General features: G+C 39.8%; 3 protein-coding genes and 1 long non-coding RNA gene across 4 annotated transcripts in view; 3 read left to right on the top strand and 1 right to left on the bottom strand.

Moving 5' to 3' along the window:
* Positions 1–19,218, top strand: part of LOC113028107 (uncharacterized) — a 460,838-nt gene that overhangs the window by 68,491 nt on the left and 373,129 nt on the right. The gene's annotated exons all lie outside the window — the stretch shown is intronic.
* psme3 (proteasome activator subunit 3) lies at positions 20–6,805 on the top strand. Its single transcript, XM_026178109.2, has 10 exons — positions 20–189; positions 693–725; positions 1,368–1,430; positions 3,565–3,669; positions 3,768–3,816; positions 3,896–4,014; positions 4,320–4,456; positions 4,579–4,633; positions 5,410–5,496; positions 5,587–6,805. The coding sequence occupies exons 1-10, from the start codon at positions 148–150 to the stop codon at positions 5,665–5,667; spliced, it is 771 nt and encodes a 256-aa protein (XP_026033894.2). The 5' UTR covers positions 20–147; the 3' UTR covers positions 5,668–6,805.
* Positions 9,201–12,293, bottom strand: g6pc1a.1 (glucose-6-phosphatase catalytic subunit 1a, tandem duplicate 1). The gene is made up of 5 exons (XM_026178115.2): positions 11,902–12,293; positions 11,688–11,797; positions 11,046–11,151; positions 10,844–10,959; positions 9,201–10,499 (listed from the first exon to the last, which is right to left on the bottom strand). The coding sequence occupies exons 1-5, from the start codon at positions 12,117–12,119 to the stop codon at positions 9,991–9,993; spliced, it is 1,059 nt and encodes a 352-aa protein (XP_026033900.1). The 5' UTR covers positions 12,120–12,293; the 3' UTR covers positions 9,201–9,990.
* Positions 13,091–15,816, top strand: g6pc1a.2 (glucose-6-phosphatase catalytic subunit 1a, tandem duplicate 2). The gene is made up of 5 exons (XM_026178112.2): positions 13,091–13,476; positions 13,567–13,676; positions 14,231–14,333; positions 14,650–14,765; positions 14,924–15,816. The coding sequence occupies exons 1-5, from the start codon at positions 13,244–13,246 to the stop codon at positions 15,424–15,426; spliced, it is 1,065 nt and encodes a 354-aa protein (XP_026033897.1). The 5' UTR covers positions 13,091–13,243; the 3' UTR covers positions 15,427–15,816.

The following is a 19,218-nucleotide window of genomic DNA, read 5'->3' on the forward strand; positions in this document are numbered from 1 at the left end:
AGCGCGGTCGCAACACTGCCTCCGTCGCATGTTTATTGTCGTCATCTTTAAGCTCACGAAGTGTGGCAGACAAGTGATAAGCCACACGTTTACAGGTGAATTTAATGCTGTTGGGACAATCGTTCTGCTCATATTCGACTACATAAGATGTCTTCACTCCTCAAGGTGGATAGTGAAATTAAAACCAAGGTGAGGTTTGGCCTTTTGTGAATTCCAGTTGAGTTTATACTGCGTGTTGTTGTTGCCATGTTCTTTGCTAGCATGTTAGCCACATTTAGTAGCATGATGTGGGAGCTCGGATAAGGCCAGGCTAAGAGCAGCTACCGGCTAACCGGTTTCTTGTTTCCCGCCTACTGCAGTACACCTGTCAAACCTTTCCCCAGGTGTGGTGTCAGGGTGGTGCTAAGCGTAACGGGGATCTAGATAAAGTTTGATTTACAGCCCCCTGTGCTGGGAAAATGGTTGCTGCTACTACGACCACATGCACTGAAGAAGGCCTGAGCTACCAAGTTAGCTAACTCAGCCAGCTGCCGTTCACACCGGCGTTGAGTTACCAATGCTAGAGGTTGTCTCTCACACTGAGGAACCGGTCATGTGTTTAAAACTGGACCAAAATAAAGTTTACTGACGTAAAATGAGTATTTTTTGTTAACTTGGTATTCAAACTCTCGTATATCTGTTTGTGTTTACAGGTCGCTGCTTTCAAGGAACGTATCACCGCAGAAGTAAGTCTCTGTCTTACGTTGTAAATTAAAATATATACATGCAGGAGTTAATCCTGGCTCATAGCGAGCCTTTAGGGGCCTGTAGTTAAGGCATAAAGTGTGCTTCTTTATTTAATGGAAGCCTGCGTCCAGCTATGAGTAAATTAAATCGAACTTACTGAAGGGGGGAAACACCAGTCTGGTACTGGTATAACACCTTTTGTTCTATTTGAGCACTCAAAGCACTTTCTATTAAGCCCCATTCACCCAATTGCACGCTTTCTCACACACACACACACACACACACACACACACACACACACACACACACACACACACACACACACACACCCCAGTTGATGGATTGGGGACAACTGGGGTTAGTATCTTGGCAAAGGATACATTAACACATGTAGTGGAGGAACAAGGGATAAATCTACCAACCTTCTGATGTGTAACTAGTGTGCAAACTCACAGATATCAGAATCAGAAACTTTATTGTCATTGTCATGAGAACAACGAAATTAAGAATGGTCCCCGATCATTGCATATAGATGTTTCTATATATGTATAGCTAAATGTGTATATTTGATGAGCACTTTCATACACACCTATTATGACTGTGATGTCCAAGACTCCACTAACACTGCACATTTCTTCCAGGCAGAGGATCTAGTCGCCAATTTTTTCCCAAAGAAGTTACTGGAACTTGACCATTTCCTCAAGGTCAGTTAATTGTACATTCAGCTAAATAAAGTTGGCATAATTTTAAATCTTTGTGAATAGTTGAAACTCATTCCTTCCGATGTATTATTTGGCGTTAAAGTTCATTATTTATTAGTCAGTCTTTATCAGTTGTCCAGAGTTAAAATAGTAACACCCAGGTGCTGTTAAACAAATTCACTTTACGAACTGGTCATCAGCAAACATAAACATCTCTATAAAAGCAAACCATTTGAAGTCCATCATTTTCCAGTGAGGGGGGTTGCTCACTAGGGCTGCCACAAACGATTATTTTGATAGTCGACTAGTCAGCGATTACTTTTGCGATTAGTCGACTAATCAGATCATCATCCATTGAACATACAGCATACAGCTTATTGCACCAGCAGCATCTGCTCTTATATAACTATCATTAGCTTTCAGCTTTAAGTGTTTAAGGTATGTGCTAACTAAAAATAAAGACAAGATGATAGTTTATTAAATTTTAATGACATTTGCAGAGTGTTTCGGTGGAGTTTAATAAACTCCTTGCTATCTAAAATATAACAGGACACCGGAGTAAATTCTCCAGCATCTCACACTTCTGATGATCAGCTGTCTGCTTGACGTTTATTCAGCTGTGTAAAAACTATAACTTTAATCTCATCCAAACCGATTTACTCAGGAACAAATAAAACACTGAAAAAAGCCAAACAACATTTTGAAGTTATCCAAGTGACTTATATATCATGTTTAACCTGAGTAGTGAAAGACGGCGGTGGGTTTGAAAACGATCTGCCGGGAGTCCGTGTTCTCACGGCTCTAGTTAGCCTAGCCCCCGGCTAGCTATCGAGCTAGTGGGTAACAGATGCCTCCGAAAACGTCGGAGCGCTTTTGAAAATATGTGGTGTCTTGATAAACTGAGCAGATATTTGAGGTTTACACAGCTACATTCTCGCCTGAAAATATGTTAAACGTTTATTTTGTGACCCAGAAAGAATAATAAGAATAATATTAAAACTAACCAGCTGCCGCCATTGTTGGAAACTAAGCAGGGCCGCGATGGGCCGCGCTATGAATTCTGGGACACAGTTTCTTCTTCTTCGGGGTTTAACGGCAGCTGGCATCCTTGGACATGCAGTGCTGCCATCTTCTGTTTCAGTCCATTATTACACTCTTAAATCCTACTACTGATTCCTGCGTCTTTTGTGATCTTACAAAGCTTCAAACGACGCGTCGACTATTAAATTAGTCGTCGACGATTTTGATAGTCGACGTAATCGTGACTAGTAGACTAATCGTGGCAGCCCTATTGCTCACAAGAGGAAAACATTGAAATGGCTGGTAATAATCGCAGTTAACTCACCCCCAAGGTCACACTATACAATGTTCAGATGTAATTTTTGTAAGAGTTATATCTCTGACTTTACAGGCCTCAGTTAGAATGTGAAATGTTAAAGTGCATGACAGCACAATTAAAGACCGGACTAGTATGGCTTGTTTGTAAGATTTGCTGGGAGAAGGCTCTTCAGCCACAGGACCTGGCCACCTTCCAGTCACAGAGTCGACCATGAACTCCTCTCTGTCCTAAAATAGATTCAAATGTGAGGCCATCTGTTTAACAGCTAAAGTTGGGTCACAAAAGACAATGATCTTCAACAGAATGAGCGAAAAAGAGAGAATAAGGTGTTTTGTGTGGCAGGGATTTATGAGACTGTGTATTAGTAAATAGCTGCAAACCTTAATGAAGTGAAGCAGCATATAAAGAGTGGGCAAAAATTCCTCCTGTGAGAGACTGATATCATACAGAAAACCATTCAGGTTGTTGCTGCTAAAGGTGGTTCTACAAGCTATTGAATCATGGTGTGGTCTTAGTTTTTTCTCACACTGCTTCTGTCCTATCGCTTGGTTATTGTTGACTACATAATGACATAATCATTTGAAGTCTTGGACATTACTATATATGTCACTACATAAGTCATATGTAGTTCTTCTGTGTTTGTATTCATCTGTTTTTTCAAACCTTCTAGATCATCTTTTTTGATGTCCTGACATGTGAAATAGATTAGATTTGGCAGCAGATGTGCTTTCTTCTTACCATGTCTGTATATTTATATTTGTACCATGTCTGACAACTAATATTCTCATTTTTTTTCAGGATCCAAGCATAAACATCACTGAACTGAAGGAAATTCACTCAGACATAAATCTGCCAGTGCCAGATCCCATCTTGTTCTCAAATCTCCACGACGGACTAGATGCGGTGAGGATCCATTTTAGAGTTCGATTTCGTATGGTTACGGTAACTGTTGGTAAGGCAAGGATGAGAAGTTGTTGCTAACTGTTGCATCTCTCTCACAGCAAAATGCCAAAAAGAGGAAGCTGGAGGATGGAAGTGGGGATGACATGGGTAAGTACAGCTTTGCTAGCTGAATATTTAGTCTGTATTTTATGTATTTTTAACTTTTAACTTTTTACTCCTTTATCAGTGACTGGCACCAAGGTCTTTGTCATGCCTGATGGGATGATGAAGAGTAATGCAAACCTTGTTGATCTTATTGAAAAGGTCAAGCCCGAGATCAGGACACTCATAGAAAAATGTAACACAGTAAGTAAGAGCTCTAAAGTCCTTCATCTAAGTAAGTTATTTTGGCCATTTGGTATCCCCAGCAAGGAGCCATGAACTTACAACAAAGCTAGGAATGTGTGACAAATGAAGGCTTACTAATGAAACAGGAGAAGCAAGGCACAGATTTAAGAGTTGGGACTGAAAACAAGCAAAGGGTATTGAATTTGTTCTTTATATAAGATGACTATCACATGCTCGGCATCAGCTAAAATGCTGTTGGCGTAAGTGTTTACTTGTCAGATGTTGCATCCTCTTTTCTTAGCTATATTTGTCTCTTTCTGCAGGTTAAAATGTGGGTTCAGCTCCTCATCCCCAGGATAGAGGATGGGAACAACTTTGGGGTGTCAATCCAGGAGGAGACAGTAGCTGAACTCAGAACAGTTGAAGGGGAGGCTGCATCTTACCTCGACCAGATATCAAGGTTTGCAGAACCTTGCAGAAATCCCAATCTCATATGAACATCCCGGCTTTGGGATTTGTCTTTAAAATGTGAAGTCGCTTTCATGTTAAGAGACCATTTTTGTCTTTCTTCCGTACTTCCAGATACTACATCACAAGGGCAAAGCTGGTTTCTAAAATAGCAAAATATCCACATGTGGTAAGTGAATAGCTTTAGTATTAGAAAGTAAAAAGCTATATAAGTTATACTATAGAAGTCTATCAAATGCTAAGAAATTAACTATTTTTTTTAAACAATTTCTTTCATTTAAGAGTTTTTCCTTTATACATATAAACAAAAGGAGAAGAGAAGGATTACAGATGATTTGTACATTTGGGATAATTAACCTATACACTTAGGGCTGTAAAATAACTATTTGCATTTTTTATAAGAAACATTGAAAGAGAAAGCCTTTAAAAATATGTGGTCTTTGGTTTTAGGCTGTAAACGGTGACATCTAGTGGTTTACAACATATATAGCAGCCAGTTGCAGCTGGCCCTCATGCCACCCTCATGGAGTCAGTTTCTGACTGTTAGATCATTAACATCCAAACCAGTGGCCCACTCAATGTCTTTTTGTAAAGGCTGTGGCAGTGTTCTTCCTCACAGAAAGGAGCAGATGTAAGTGTTGCTGAGTTTAAAGCAGAGTGTGTTTGTATATCTGGAAGAATTTAAAGCATGTGTATGAAACAATTTTTGTATCGGTCACCCTTGAAAAAGATTTTAATCTCAAGGTGCATCGTGGTTAAATAAAAGTTGATTGAAATGTCTTGTTGCAAAATTGAAAGTTCTTATTATCAATTATCCTTTAGTGAAATGACAAACTCTGATATCAGCCTATCTGCTAAAATTTCCACTGACTTCGGCAGTTCTGTTTTATATTTAAAAGAAGATGTACAATTAAAAATAAACATAGAATCAACTTTTTTAAACAGGAGGACTATCGGCGCACAGTAACCGAGATTGACGAGAAGGAATACATCAGTCTGAAAATCATAGTTTCGGAGCTCAGAAATCAATACGTATGTTGTGGCCTTCATTATTTATCAGCATCTATTTATACTTGCCTGTGTTCAGAAAGCAGAATAACCGATATGTTTGCTTGTTTCCAGGTAACGTTACACGACATGATCCTGAAGAACATCGAGAAGATCAAGAGGCCTCGAAGCAGTAATGCTGACGCTTTGTACTGATGTTCATCCAGCTGTCTCTGCATCCACCCACCCACCCCACGCCGTCTGCCCCCTCGTCTCTTCACCATGCCTGTTGAGCAACAGTAGCCGGGCCCCGGTCCGCAGGACTACAGCTAGACATTCACCTTCTCCAATACAATCAAGACAGCCCAATACAAAGACATAGCTTCTATAGATGGACACATGTTTGTTTTGTTTGTTTTAATTGTAAAATATTGTTTTTAAACCGTTTGAAGAGTATTCACTCAGAAAATGGGGAGACAGATCATAAGCCCTTTTCAGACGTGCGCCAGATATCATTGCTATTAAACTGATGGCAGTCTGTCATGCACTCATCAATTTTGTGTTAATGTTCCTCATGTTTGTTCGTAATTTACAGAGAAGTTCTTGTATGCATGCGATATGTGGCAGCTAGTATTATCAGTATAAGCGGTGAAGTGTCACCACACTTGCAGCTCTTTCTGAGTGCAGGGCCTCTGTGTATGTGCAAGGAGCTGTACCCCGTCATTCCCACTTGGGCTCGGAAAGGATAAAACTCCTGGGTTAGTAATCCCAGATGAATGATTTAATTGGTGCTGATGAGATAAAATACTATTAAAATGGTCTTATTGCCGTTCAGGACCTGCGCATGCCTGTCTGCTACCGCATTAATTCAGGATTTTGCAGAGTGAATAAAAGTGTTAAGCAGTCTGGCTCGGTAAAGTTAAGATGGCTGTTTATTTGAAAAGTGCATGTCTGAAAGGGGCTTCTGATATCAAAAAGCGCTTTGTATTTTTTAATTTTAATTAAACATTTTGTCCTCAGATCCTCGTGAACGGCCTCATTTGTAGCTCTTAAATATTCAGAGCAAAGTGGTTTGTCATTATTGCTGCCCATTATTTGTTACTGTTTTAATTATTTTGTCTTATATTGGACTCCTGCTGCATCATCAGTACAGTAGTTCATAGGAAATGCAAAACATGCTGTTAATTTGTTCTGCAAATGTTAGATATTGCGACGTGTAGATATCACAAAATATGAAAACGATGCAAGTTTTAAGTCGTGGGCTTAAATGATTTCAGTGAAAATTCACGAGTCAAAAGCTTCTTTTATGTTGGAGCATTCATTGTATTGAATAAAAGACTGTTTTTTGATAAGACTTTTGGAGGCATGTTGTAGGGTTTTGTTTTGTTTTTTATTTTTCTTTTGAAGTTTGAAGCAAAACATCAGATAGTGGTGTGACATGGATACAATGTTTCCTCTTGACCTGCAGATGTCGCTGTGGCTTGTAAGTGCTTGCTAGTTTAAGCCAAGGTGTAAAGGTCCCGACTTTTGTGTGTTTAAATATCAAATCCTTTGTCCCATGTGCATTTATTTCACACAGAAGTCAGCATCCCAAATATATATAAACGCAAATCCACAGTTTAAAAATTAAAGATCAAGTGGTGCTTAATGGGATCACACTGAATGGGTGTCAGATAGGAAGGTTTTGAGGCAGCTTTACTCACATGTTAAGCAACTCAAAACTTGAGATTCCTAAAATTTAACTAACCAGCAGATTATGATATAGATTAATTGGCTACTTTATTAGGCGCACTTTTTCAACTTCTCATTAAGAGAAATATCTAATCAGACAACTGCATTGCAGCAACTCGACACTTTCAAGTATGCAGACATGGTCAAGAGAGCCAATTGAAGTTCAACCTGATTATCAGAATTGGGGGCGGGATCATTTAAGCAGCTTTGAATGTGAATGTTGATGCTACACAGGCTGGTCTGAGTATTTCAGAAAGTGCTGACTGCTAGGCGGTTCCTACACAACCACCTCATGTTTACAGATGATGACTGAAAAATAGAAAATATCCAGTGACCGGCAGTTCTGTTGGAGAAAATGCCAAAGGTCAGAAGAGAATTGAAAAGAAACTGAAATAACTCCTTGTAATAACCAGGTAGAAGAACATATTGAACCTTGAAGCTGCAGCAACAGCAGGAGATCACATTGGTCAACACTCCTGTCAGCCAAGATTGGGAAAGTGAGACTACAGTTCACAGACTGGAAAAACATTGCTGCATTTCTGCTGCACATAGTAAGGTCAGAATTTGGTGCAAACATCATAAAAGCACGGCTCCAGCCTACCTTATGGTTCAGGTTGACGGTGGTGATGTAATCAATACCTGAGCATTGTTTCTGACCATGTCCATCTTTTTATAACCACATGTATTAATTTGGTGCTAGTTTTAGGTTTAAGGCATAATATGGGAATTGTATATGTCAGAGGTAAGTCTTACACACTTGCACTCTTTGCAGTTAGACTAACACCCAAAGTTTAATGCTTTTCTTAACTTTGAAAAGCTGACAAGGGGCATGAAGGACTTCACTGATCAGACTAGACTGTGCATATTTGTGAAGCGTGTTTTTTGAAGCACCTTTTATGCCGACACTTCTTTTTATTTATTTATTTGGTCCAGAGCTGCATCTTTAAGTAAATATAGAAAAGGTTATGTGAGGATGAGAAGATATTGAGGAGAACAACCAAGGCGAGCTGACTATTGTGACTGTAAACTAATGTAAACAGTTACTCAACGTCCCTGACGTAGTTGTGAGGTCTATACCCTCTGTCCCCCTGCCTCCTAGTCACACAAACGCAATGCAGCGTACCTGTACAAAGAACTCCCATATAGCTTCTTGAGATAAGAACCGGAAATAACTAGAACAGCGTAAGAAGACAATGAGATAAAATGATCAAAAAAGGAGCACTTGGCATTTGCTGGTGGGATGTGTCGTGATAATCACTGGGTCCTGTTAAGATTAAGTATGATTTATTTTGTAAAACAGTGCAATGCTGATCAAACCTTTGAGGCATGATAACGTGGGGCTGTTCTCAAAAACAATGCCATATAATGACAGTCTCTATCTGCTTTATTAAGTTATGTTACAGTTTGGTTGTTCCAAGCTCTTCCAAGAATGCTTCTTTGGTAGATTAAGTCTCTTTATGTAATCCCAGACTGGCTCCATGATGTTTAGATCTACGAGATCTAAGTTATCTGATGCAGGACTTCATGTCCAGCAAAGTTACCACAGCGACTACCTTCAGTTTCCTACTTTTTCTCATTACCACAGCAACTTTAGGTGACCTATGATTGCATTCAGTTGGACTTTACGTTGCAGTTTCACAATGTAATTAGCGGTTTTATAGAGGTGTGTCTGTGATAATATGATAGTGACCTTTGTTTGCAATCCTGCTGATCTCAGTACCATACATCCAAAGCTGCTTCGATGGTTCGTCACCTGAGCAAGGTTCTATTTTTAAAGCCTTATGAGGCCCACGTGTTGTCGGCAACGCTTTCTGCCCCTTGACCCTTCATGTACCTTTGAAAGCGCATGGCTGTGGTGCGAGGCAGTGTCACTATGTGGGACTGCCGAGTGAGTGGAGCATGCTCTGGTTAATATTTAATGGTTGTTCTGGCCAGAGAATTAATCAGTATCAGTCTGAGACATACTGAGAAAACTGCCAGGGCTGCACCGCACTTCTCAAATAAGCACGAAAACATGATTACAAGAAACAGTTTTTATTTGTTTAAAAAATACTTTTTTTGCTGAGGTGGTGGCTGCGTGTATGTGTAAAAATCTTTATCTCATATATACTGTGGGTGTTAAAGAAGCTTACAATATTACAGACACTGAAAAGACAGTTATTCTAAACATGAAAACATGACTAAATGTAATTTGATGGACAAAAATAAACCATTGTTCAATTTCAAGGAGGTTAATTGTAATAATTGTAGCAGAAGTCCCAATAAGACCATTTAGAAAACAATTATTAGAAAACATTTGTAGAAAATGTTCATATTTTACTTAAACCCAGCTAAATTAGAAGGCTGCTAGCACTTTGTAGGTCCAGGAAAGATTGAGCTTAGCTTAGCATATCCAAAAAAACAAGACCACTTTTTGTGTTTTACTTTTACCCTTTATTGCTCATACCGTGAAGGGGACGCTTCTTATTTCTTCAAATTGAACAAAGGTGGTCTATCAGTGAGCTTTACAGCAATTATCTGAAAGTGCTAGTTGGGTGTCTACGTCCTTTTTCTGTCCCTAAGTAGTCTAGATTCTGGGAATGGTAACATCCAATTAAATGTTATTGTTCCAATCAGTAAAGTAGCCTTTTCCCTCTGCTCCTAAATGGTAACAAGGCCAGCACAATATCTTCAGGCATTCCAAAAACTCTATAGCAAGTTTCCTAGATATGGAGTTAACCTAGACCCAGATTAAAACAGATGTCTATTAAAAATGAGAAGTAAGAATCCTTGTAAATATAGAACATTAATCCTCCAGTTGCCTTAAAGCTACAAGTTTTTGCCTTCTGTCTTTACAGGGTAAATCTTGCTGAGAGCCCAAGGCACCAAAGTAGTTGGGATTAAAAGTGCAACGGCACTTTTACCAAAGGAAAGGGCATAGAAAGTCATATGGTTTTCAGGGGAAAATGTCCATCCATCTAACAGGTGAAGCAGGGATACAGAGATGACAATACATCCAATCCTCAAAGGGGCGCTCATAATCCTCATCTTGGTTGTCTTGTAGAACGGTGAGTGCAGACCGAGGCCCAGACCAAACAGGCTGCCCATGTTCCGCAGGAGGCTAGCAAAGGGGGCAGAGTCTAGGTGAACCCACTCTGGCCTGATGCACCACTTCTGGGCTTTCTCCATGGTCCACAGCAGGTCCACATCCAGAGCTTTAAGGAGCACATAAAAGCCAACAGCAAAGGAGGTGAGGAAGAGGGTAATTAAGAAGTACTTCTTCAGGCTTGCGCTGTAGATCCATTTCTCCTTGGAAACAACTTCAGCTACCAGTGTGCCTAAGACGAAAACAGACAAGGTGGTTTATTAAACAGGGACAATGCGTAACATGTACACTCAATAAAACAATATTTGAAGTTAAAATGGTCTAAATATATCATATTTTTGTAATTTTGAGATTGCATTTACACCTGAGCCATATTTTAATTCTTCTTCTACAATATTTCTTTGTTTGATCTTTGGCATTTGCTCCTAAAAATATGATATTGGTAGTTGTAGGCTACATAATCACTCAGTAAACTTAATTTCCAACCCTCGCAAAATGTTTTTATGAAAATTCTGCACATCAAAGTCTTTGTAAAAGTCAACACTTTATCGACTAGAGTTCTTTAGATGGACTGACCTGTAATGATTCCTGCAATAACCTGGTGTGGGAAGTGAGCAGCCATGTAGACCCTGGAAATGCATACCACCAGCTCGACCAGGCCCATTAGCATCCACAGGCCTATATACAAAAATCTGACAGGGACAACACTGATTGTAGGTGCACAGAACCTAAAGACTCCAGAGAGCCAGAAAAGGTGATTGTATTAACACAGACTCACCTGTATAGCAATGGGGGGCACTGTTTTTCTCTTGCAATAGAGAGCAGTGCTGTTACCATGACATACCAGACACCAGCTGCGCCCATGGCATGACCTGAAGGACTTCCTGCAAAGAAAGAAATTGGGCTTAGTATTTTCTAATTTAGAGTGAAAACCAATCAGTCGGTTCTTCATCTATCGTGACGACCAATCCTCGTCAGACTGGTGACCAGAGTAAGCGCAACACCAAGTCTGAGGTGGTTTGAATATGTCATATTTTGCTGAAAGTTGTTGGTATCTTTTATCTTTTTCTTTCAGTTTCCAGAACGTTTAATATGTTCTGGAAACTGAAGACTGAAGAAAAACACTTGCACCTTGTTACCTTCCCTTCTACTATTAGTATAAGGACAGAGATCTCTCAAAGAAACTGGAGCAAGATAAAAGGCACTACAAGTTTATTACCTATTTATCACCATTAAAGTCATGCCCATTCACAGAAAGTCGTGTACAGTTGCCAATTGTTACAGCTATCACCTGGCAATGATGTACTGGAGTATTTATCAGACTAATTGTGTACTGTGCCAAATAAATCTTATCATTCTATTATGACAGACTAGTTCTGTTCAGTTTTCATGCGGTCCGCATGCCTGTCATGAGCTCTACCTGGTCCAGTTTCACATGTGATGGGGAACTGCTGGAGTGAAGGGGCCGGTCCTGCTCCATAAAACTTGGTCTCGTGAACCCACCAATAAGGTCTTTCCCCAAATAGAACCCTGCCACAGTGAAACAAAAAAACAGGAAGCAAATCATGCAACCGTTCCTTTTTTAATGTTTAAGTTTTAAGTTTAATTCAAGTTGGACCCTTTCACCCAGTTACCATTTTAGGACCAAGTTGAGCCAGTCTCCGATGACAGCCACCCAGATGAGCCTGAGTGCCGTGTCCCTCCGCAGGTGGAACCAGATCGGGAACAACCAGAAGAACGTGGTGTGCAGATCGGCCACTGTGGATGCCAGGTCGAACAAACCTTCATATTTGCCATATCTGGTCTGCAGATAGACAGCCAGCTCAACACCCCAGCTGTGTAGAAGATCCATTATATCACAACCCAGACCTCTTTCTGAGGACGATGCTGTGAAAATATTGTCTCTTTATTGGGTTTTTTCTTGGTTAGGTTTCAGCAAAGCTCTTTGAGGCCGTCCTGTCCGTTCTTCCACTGAATGATTCCCACTGGACTTTACTCAAGGCTAGCAAGTTTGTTTAACTTTGCAACGGTGCAGACAGGTCACTTAACCTTTACACCTCAGGGGGCCCCCTTGCTCAAAGCTATCGTAACAGAAAGCAACAGCTGCCCATGGACAGATTGCAGACTTCTAGCAAAGACCCGTTATCTCTACTTGTGCCTGAACCCCAATGTGAGAAACAACAAAATGGTTTTGAACTTTTCGTAAACATATCTCTGGAAACAGAACAAAATATGAGCTCATCTGTGCAGATGTCCCCACCAGACCTTTCTTTCATAAGAGTGCAGTACCTTATGTTCCACCTGCTATCTATTTTTTTCTTTTTCTGTTTTGTCACCACTATCTCATCAGCTTTGTTTCATCCCAAACTCACTCATTTAATCATTGATCTTCTTATGTAATATAGAAATAGCTTACTCCATCATTCTGAACGGCGGCATGTTTTCACTAAAAAAATCAATGACATTACTGATAAATTATTAGTGAGAATGTGCAGAATGTGAGAATGTAAGAAGGGAAAATATGAAAAACACGGCTATCCTTTATTAATGCCAAAGTCAAAGCCATGTGGACAAAAATGAAGAAGACGAAGATCACATTTAAAAATAGTCTGTGGGGCAGCAGAAAAAAAATCTCTCTGCAAAGTGTTTAATTTGGGTGACACTTGAGGAGGACAGCCACTGATCGATTGACACTTCCTCTCTCCTGTGACTCTCTCTGTACAGTGATTCTAAGATACTGATTGACGTTTCGTTTTCCTGTTATCTTCCCAACTTGTTTGTGTGACATGCCTCCCAAACTCTAGTGACTGCCAGTGTTTTATTACACATGCGTAAGGTCCAAAGATCAGCGTGTGCATGCGTTTGGGTAGTGGGTCCGTCCACTATAAAAACAGCCAGCTGTCTCGCTGATAACAGCACTCTCTGTTCTTCCACTCACACATCACTAGACTGAGATTTCTTCCTCTTAACGCTAAGATGCTTAATGCCGTGATGGACGCTGTGCAGGGTTTCGGGGTGAGCAGCACCCACTACCTGCAGACCAACTACAAAGATGCCCAGGGCTTGTTTCTCTGGGTCTCCTGGGCGGCTGATCTGAGGAACACCTTCTTCATCTTCTTCCCCCTTTGGTTTCATCTGCGGGCTTCAGTGGGCATCAAGCTGATCTGGGTGGCTGTGATCGGAGACTGGCTTAATTTAGTGTTCAAATGGTGAGCGTATTTTTTTAACTGATATATAATCGTGTGAAATAAGCTTTCTTTAGACCGTAACTCAATGCATGTTTCTGCTGTCCTCTTCAGGATTCTGTTTGGAGAGAGGCCGTACTGGTGGGTCCACGAGACAGCCTACTATGCAAACTCCGTGCCCCCTCACATTGAGCAGTACCCAATGACCTGTGAGACTGGACCAGGTGAGAGACACCACTGTTCATGCACGGCTGCATTAACTTGCGTGAGGGTAAAAAGAAACCGACTCCCATTAGCCCACAGCTCCTCTCACTCTGCATGTGTTCCTGCCTGAAGTTTACTTTGAAGTAAATTGGCCGAATCAAATAAATGATCATTCTAAAGATCTAGATCTTGGCACTCATCCTCAAGATAAAGCCCTAATGCTGTCAGGTGATATTGTGCTTAATTCGTACATATCACAGAAAGAACGTTTCTTTTGTAACCTCTGGTTTCTGTCTGCCTTTCTGTGTGGAGTTTACATGTTTCCCCTGTGACACAGTCCATAAACATGCATGTTATGTTATTTGCAGTTAGGTTATTTGGACAGCAGCCAAATATATGAGCTTATTGAGTTGTTTAAAATCAAGTTAAAATAAAATAGTGGCGATCTTTTTCATTCATTTATTACTTAGGTTAAAACAAACAACAAAACAAAAGAATCTAATGAATGAGCAGTGCAGGTTGCTCTGGCCCACGTGTTAATAACTGCCTTCCTCCGTCTGTCTGTGTTACCTAGGCAGCCCCTCTGGCCATGCTATGGGAGCTGCAGGAGTCTACTACACCCTGGTGACCTCGATCCTCGCCATCATGACCAGCAACAAATCCACAAACAGTCAGTGGTGAGTCTATAACTTTATTTTTCCTTTCTTGGCCCTGCCGATTTTGGTGTTGTTTACCATTTTTCTCCATTCAGAGCTTATCGCTCTGGACACGCTATCTGTTCGGTGCTGGGGTTGATCATTGACTTCTGAGAAGTATTGACTGAAAACAGGGTGTTAAACACGGGTTGTTTTGACATGCGGGCAGCTGAAGTTCTCATGAGAAGAGAAGAATAAATTTGTTTATTGTTACAGTGCTTCAAAAGATTTTCTTTCATGTAATCTTGAGCTGCTGGAAATCAATGAATCTAAGCTGTGTAAATTTGTACTTCAACAGGTATCTGAAGGCTCTTCTGTGGACGCTTTTTTGTGGGGTCCAGGTGTGTGTCTGCCTCTCTAGAGTCTTTATTGCTGCCCACTTCCCCCACCAGGTCATCGCCGGTCTTATCACAGGTGAGTATTTTTACAGTTTCAGTGAACAGCTGGCTATGCCTCAGTCATTCAGTAAAATATCTAGTCAGAAATATAGTCAGTTATTAAGCCTGCAGCGGTATAATAAGTAACGCAAAATATCCGCCTCTGCTTTCCTAATGTGGATCATTGTTTTCTAGGTATGATTGTGGCTGAGGCCTTTAACAGAACTCAGTGGATCTACAGCGCCAGCATGAAGAAGTATTTCTACACGACTCTGTTCCTCACCTCCTTCGCTGTTGGCTTCTATGTGCTGCTCAAAGCTCTGGGTGTGGACCTGCTGTGGACCATGGAGAAAGCCCAGAAGTGGTGCATCAGACCAGAGTGGGTCCACCTGGACACCACGCCCTTTGCCAGCCTCCTACGCAACATGGGCACGCTGTTTGGCCTGGGTCTGGGCCTGCACTCTCCCCTCTACACCGAAACCAAAAAGAGCAGCAGCCTGTTGGTCAAAGCAGGATGCATCATCAGCTCTCTGCTCCTGCTGCACCTGTTTGACTCCTTCAAGCCTCCTACACATACCGCGGCCCTCTTCTACCTGCTGTCCTTCTGCAAGAGTGCCATTGTGCCACTGGTCACTGTCAGTATCATCCCATACTGTGTGAACCGATCTCTGAGCCAGCACAACAAAAAGGCAGTGTGATCACCAACTTCATATCACAAAGACTAATGAAAAGGAAATCTCTTCCTATTGAAACACATTCCTTTGGTGCTTGTTTTATCCACACTGCCACGTAATCCTCAGGAAAAGCTTTGAGATCAACAGGAAAATGCATTTTGTGTTATTTGGACACTGAACCTTGAACATTGTGTGACACTAAGTGAAAGCACTATCCAGGCTGCCCAGTGACACTCACAAAGAACTATTTTGAATATGCGACAACACGATAATGACGCTTGTCCTGGACGGTCATTCACGACTTCAGTATAGTATTTTAACTGTATTAGTAATGTATTTTTTCAATGTCATAGAAAGTATTTTTGGGACTGTTGAAATATTTTTAAATAAAAATTTTGTAAATGTTAAAAAAAACGATTTGGTTCATTTTTAAAAATGTGCAATTACTGGAATGTTCCTTTAATACTTGACTAATGACCATTTTCTTCCACTTAGACTAAGACTTAGATTTATTCTGTTTTTCTCACCAGCGCTGGAATATCTGTTAGCGTATTTTTTTAATATGTGCACCACAATTTAAAAAAGTCACCGATTCCAAATTTTACTCAGATACTCAGCTTTCTTAAAAAAAAATCACACAATAAGTATAATATTCAGAATAATCTCAATTAAAAGAAAATAAGCAGAAAACAAACACTTTTAACTCATTATTTACAATTTATTATCATTGCACAGTCATGCACTGTACAACAGTACAATGAAATTGGAGTACTGTCCCACATCAGTGCTAAAAGAAAAGAAAGCAGTAACCACCAATAAATAACACATATGCAGAATAAAATATACTATATGTGCAGAAATTAAAGGTACAGTAGGTGCAGAGATAAAAAAAAAATACATACACAAATATTAAAAGGGGCTCATCAGTTTAATCCAGGGGTGTCAAACATAAGGCCCCAGGGCCATAATTGGCCTGGTGAAGACTCAAATCCAGCCAAGTGGACAGTTTTTAGATCATGTGAAGCAATGTATAGATTTTAAACGTAATACTAAAAAGTATGTTCAGTATTTTCAGTGTTTTCACGTTTTACAGCTTTTCCTATTGATAAAGACGTCCTACCCTCATTGTCATTCATCCTACACCAAAATAATAAACAATTAAATGATAGGAAAGTTACTGTTAGTCACAGTAAACTAACAAAAAACTTTATATTTTATAATTACAGGGCAGTGCAATGAACTATCTATACGTCTTTCTGTCATCATACACATTTATCAAGAGAAGAGAAGAGAATAAAGTTTAGACAATAAAACAACAAAACGATAAAAGTTGAAATGACATAAAAGTAAATTGAATGAATTACTAATTACATACAACTTTAAAATGCTTACTTACTTTTTTGTTAGAAAAAAACTACAGAAAATTGTTATATTCACACACACACACACACACACACACACACACACACACACACACACACACACACACACACACACACACACACACACACACACACAAACATTTTTTAAATGGGTTACATTTTATTCATTCTTATTTTTACATTAACTACAATTCTAATACTCCAATATATAATGTTGTTTAAAATGCAATATTTTTCTCTGAATCATAGCATCTACTTTAAGTAAATTCTTAAAGTAGATGAAAATGAAAGTACTAAGTACTTAAATGTACTTACATGTACTTATTCTATCCTGCCTCCATTTGGATATGCAAATCAAACAATATAGTTTGATAAATTAGCCTGCTTAGGCTGCTGCCCCCGCGACCCGGTCCCGGACAAAGCGGATGAAAATGGATGGATGGATGGAAATTAGCCTATAGTGGAGAAAAATGCATGCACTGGCATACAATTGGACAGTTTTTTAATATGTTTTTACATCGACACATATTAGATCCATAGGAATTTAATGCAGTTAAGAAGAAGCTGATCCTTCATTATCTTTGTTGTTGTTTTTTCCCCTCTTTTGCCAGAGACACAAATAAAAGCTCACTGTTTAAAGACATTTCCAGCTTTGCTCTATTATTGGATTCCTATGGGATCAGATAAGCAGTAAATCTTGAACACTGAAGAACAGACCTGATTTTGAATAGATCAAGAATATACTCGCTCGTCCTCACGTCCCCTCCAGAGACCCCGTGTCCCATTTGGCTGTTGTATAACCTCATATGATAAAGATAACATTTCGGGATGATATCAATAATTAACTCAGATCCGTTATCTCGACTTGCAGTGATGACAGCGATTTCCCACGTCATACCCGTGTCTGTGGGCCCGTCAGGCACACGGGGCCGAAAGTGCACACTGAACATTCAATATTTGCCATTCTGTGTTTTGCATAATACACACGTGACATGCCTGATGAACAGTTAAGTGGGACACAAGAGGAAAAACACCAAGTAAAGTGAGATTTGCTGCAGTTGCATAAAAATGCATAAAGTTTGATAGAAAATTTAATTTAATAAGAATTTGTCCGATATCACAAAGCGGTAGAGTTTTGCTAAACATCCGCGCAGACATAAAGAGACAAAGACGGTGGCTGGATTGTCATTGGCAAATTTGTGCATTAAAAAATCAGGAATGAGAATAACAAGCTCTCAAAATCGATGCAATCACTGAGTCTGTCACATTCTTCATTGGCGCGGGTGTGTACCTCAATGACGCACATGGATGCGCTCACGCAGTTCCTAATACCCACTAACTGCATCTCTCTCAGACACGGGAGGTCTGGACGCTCAAAAGAAAGGTGTGTGTGACGGAGAGATGCAGGTAAATATTAAAGTCCCAGCTAAAACGGAAAAATATCGGGAAGAATGTTCAGTTGGTCCTCTTGGTGCATCTGCTGTACCGTTATATGCAGGATGTCTCACTTCCCTTTACTCTCATCAGTCACTTTATTAGGTAACTTGTTCAACTGTTAGAGGGTATTGCAGCACCCTCTGTCGCACAAGTAAGACATCGCAGCACCTCCTGCCAATTAAAAAAACAAACAAAAAAACAAACAAACCCCGCCCCCAACACACAACATTCCTGTTGTTCTAATTTGTGATAAACAATAAGGTTTAGATTCTTTAAATAATGATCAAGCATTATAATCTACAGTGGCCAGAAATAGTTATCAGCTTCTACCCATCATTAGTTTATATAATTACATCACAGTATTTTTAATAACTACTATATTGTAAAATTATTAAGTTTAAGGAGCAACTTCATAATCCTAAAATCTCTAAGAAAAAAATGTTTTCCACCTGTACCTCATCCATGTGACCATTCTCCAACTTCAATTAAAAACATGGTTAAAAACCTTCCTCATATATTATCATTAATTAATTTCACTCTACTCCTTTTGCTGCGAAAGAGTGCTTGACTATGTTTAATACTATGCAATTTCGGGCTTTGGGGCCTGGTAAAATATTATGCATATTTGGATAATTCTTGTCAGTCTTGACTGCTGTGTGGGTCCCGTTGCATTTTTGTGGTTTTATAATGAATTTGCCTACCTGTTTGCACACCTGATGTGTTAGCCCTGTCACAGGGCAGAGGTTCAGTTATTGCCATGTCTGTGTTAAATTTTTGGCTGTTTAGTCTTGTCTGCTGTGTAGTGGAGCATGGCAGTTGAAAGACTGACATGCTTTTATAGAATTATATTAGAATGTGACAGAATGAATACAACTAAAACCTGACAAATCTGCAGCAACTTGTGTGACACTTTCATGTTATTATGGTCAAAAACCTCTGAGAAATGTTTCCAGCACCTTGTTGAATGTGTGCCAAGAAATATGCTAAATAAAGCTCT

Source organism: Astatotilapia calliptera, chromosome 8 (assembly GCF_964374335.1).
Source record: "Astatotilapia calliptera chromosome 8, fAstCal68.1, whole genome shotgun sequence".
Classification (NCBI taxonomy): domain Eukaryota; kingdom Metazoa; phylum Chordata; class Actinopteri; order Cichliformes; family Cichlidae; genus Astatotilapia; species Astatotilapia calliptera.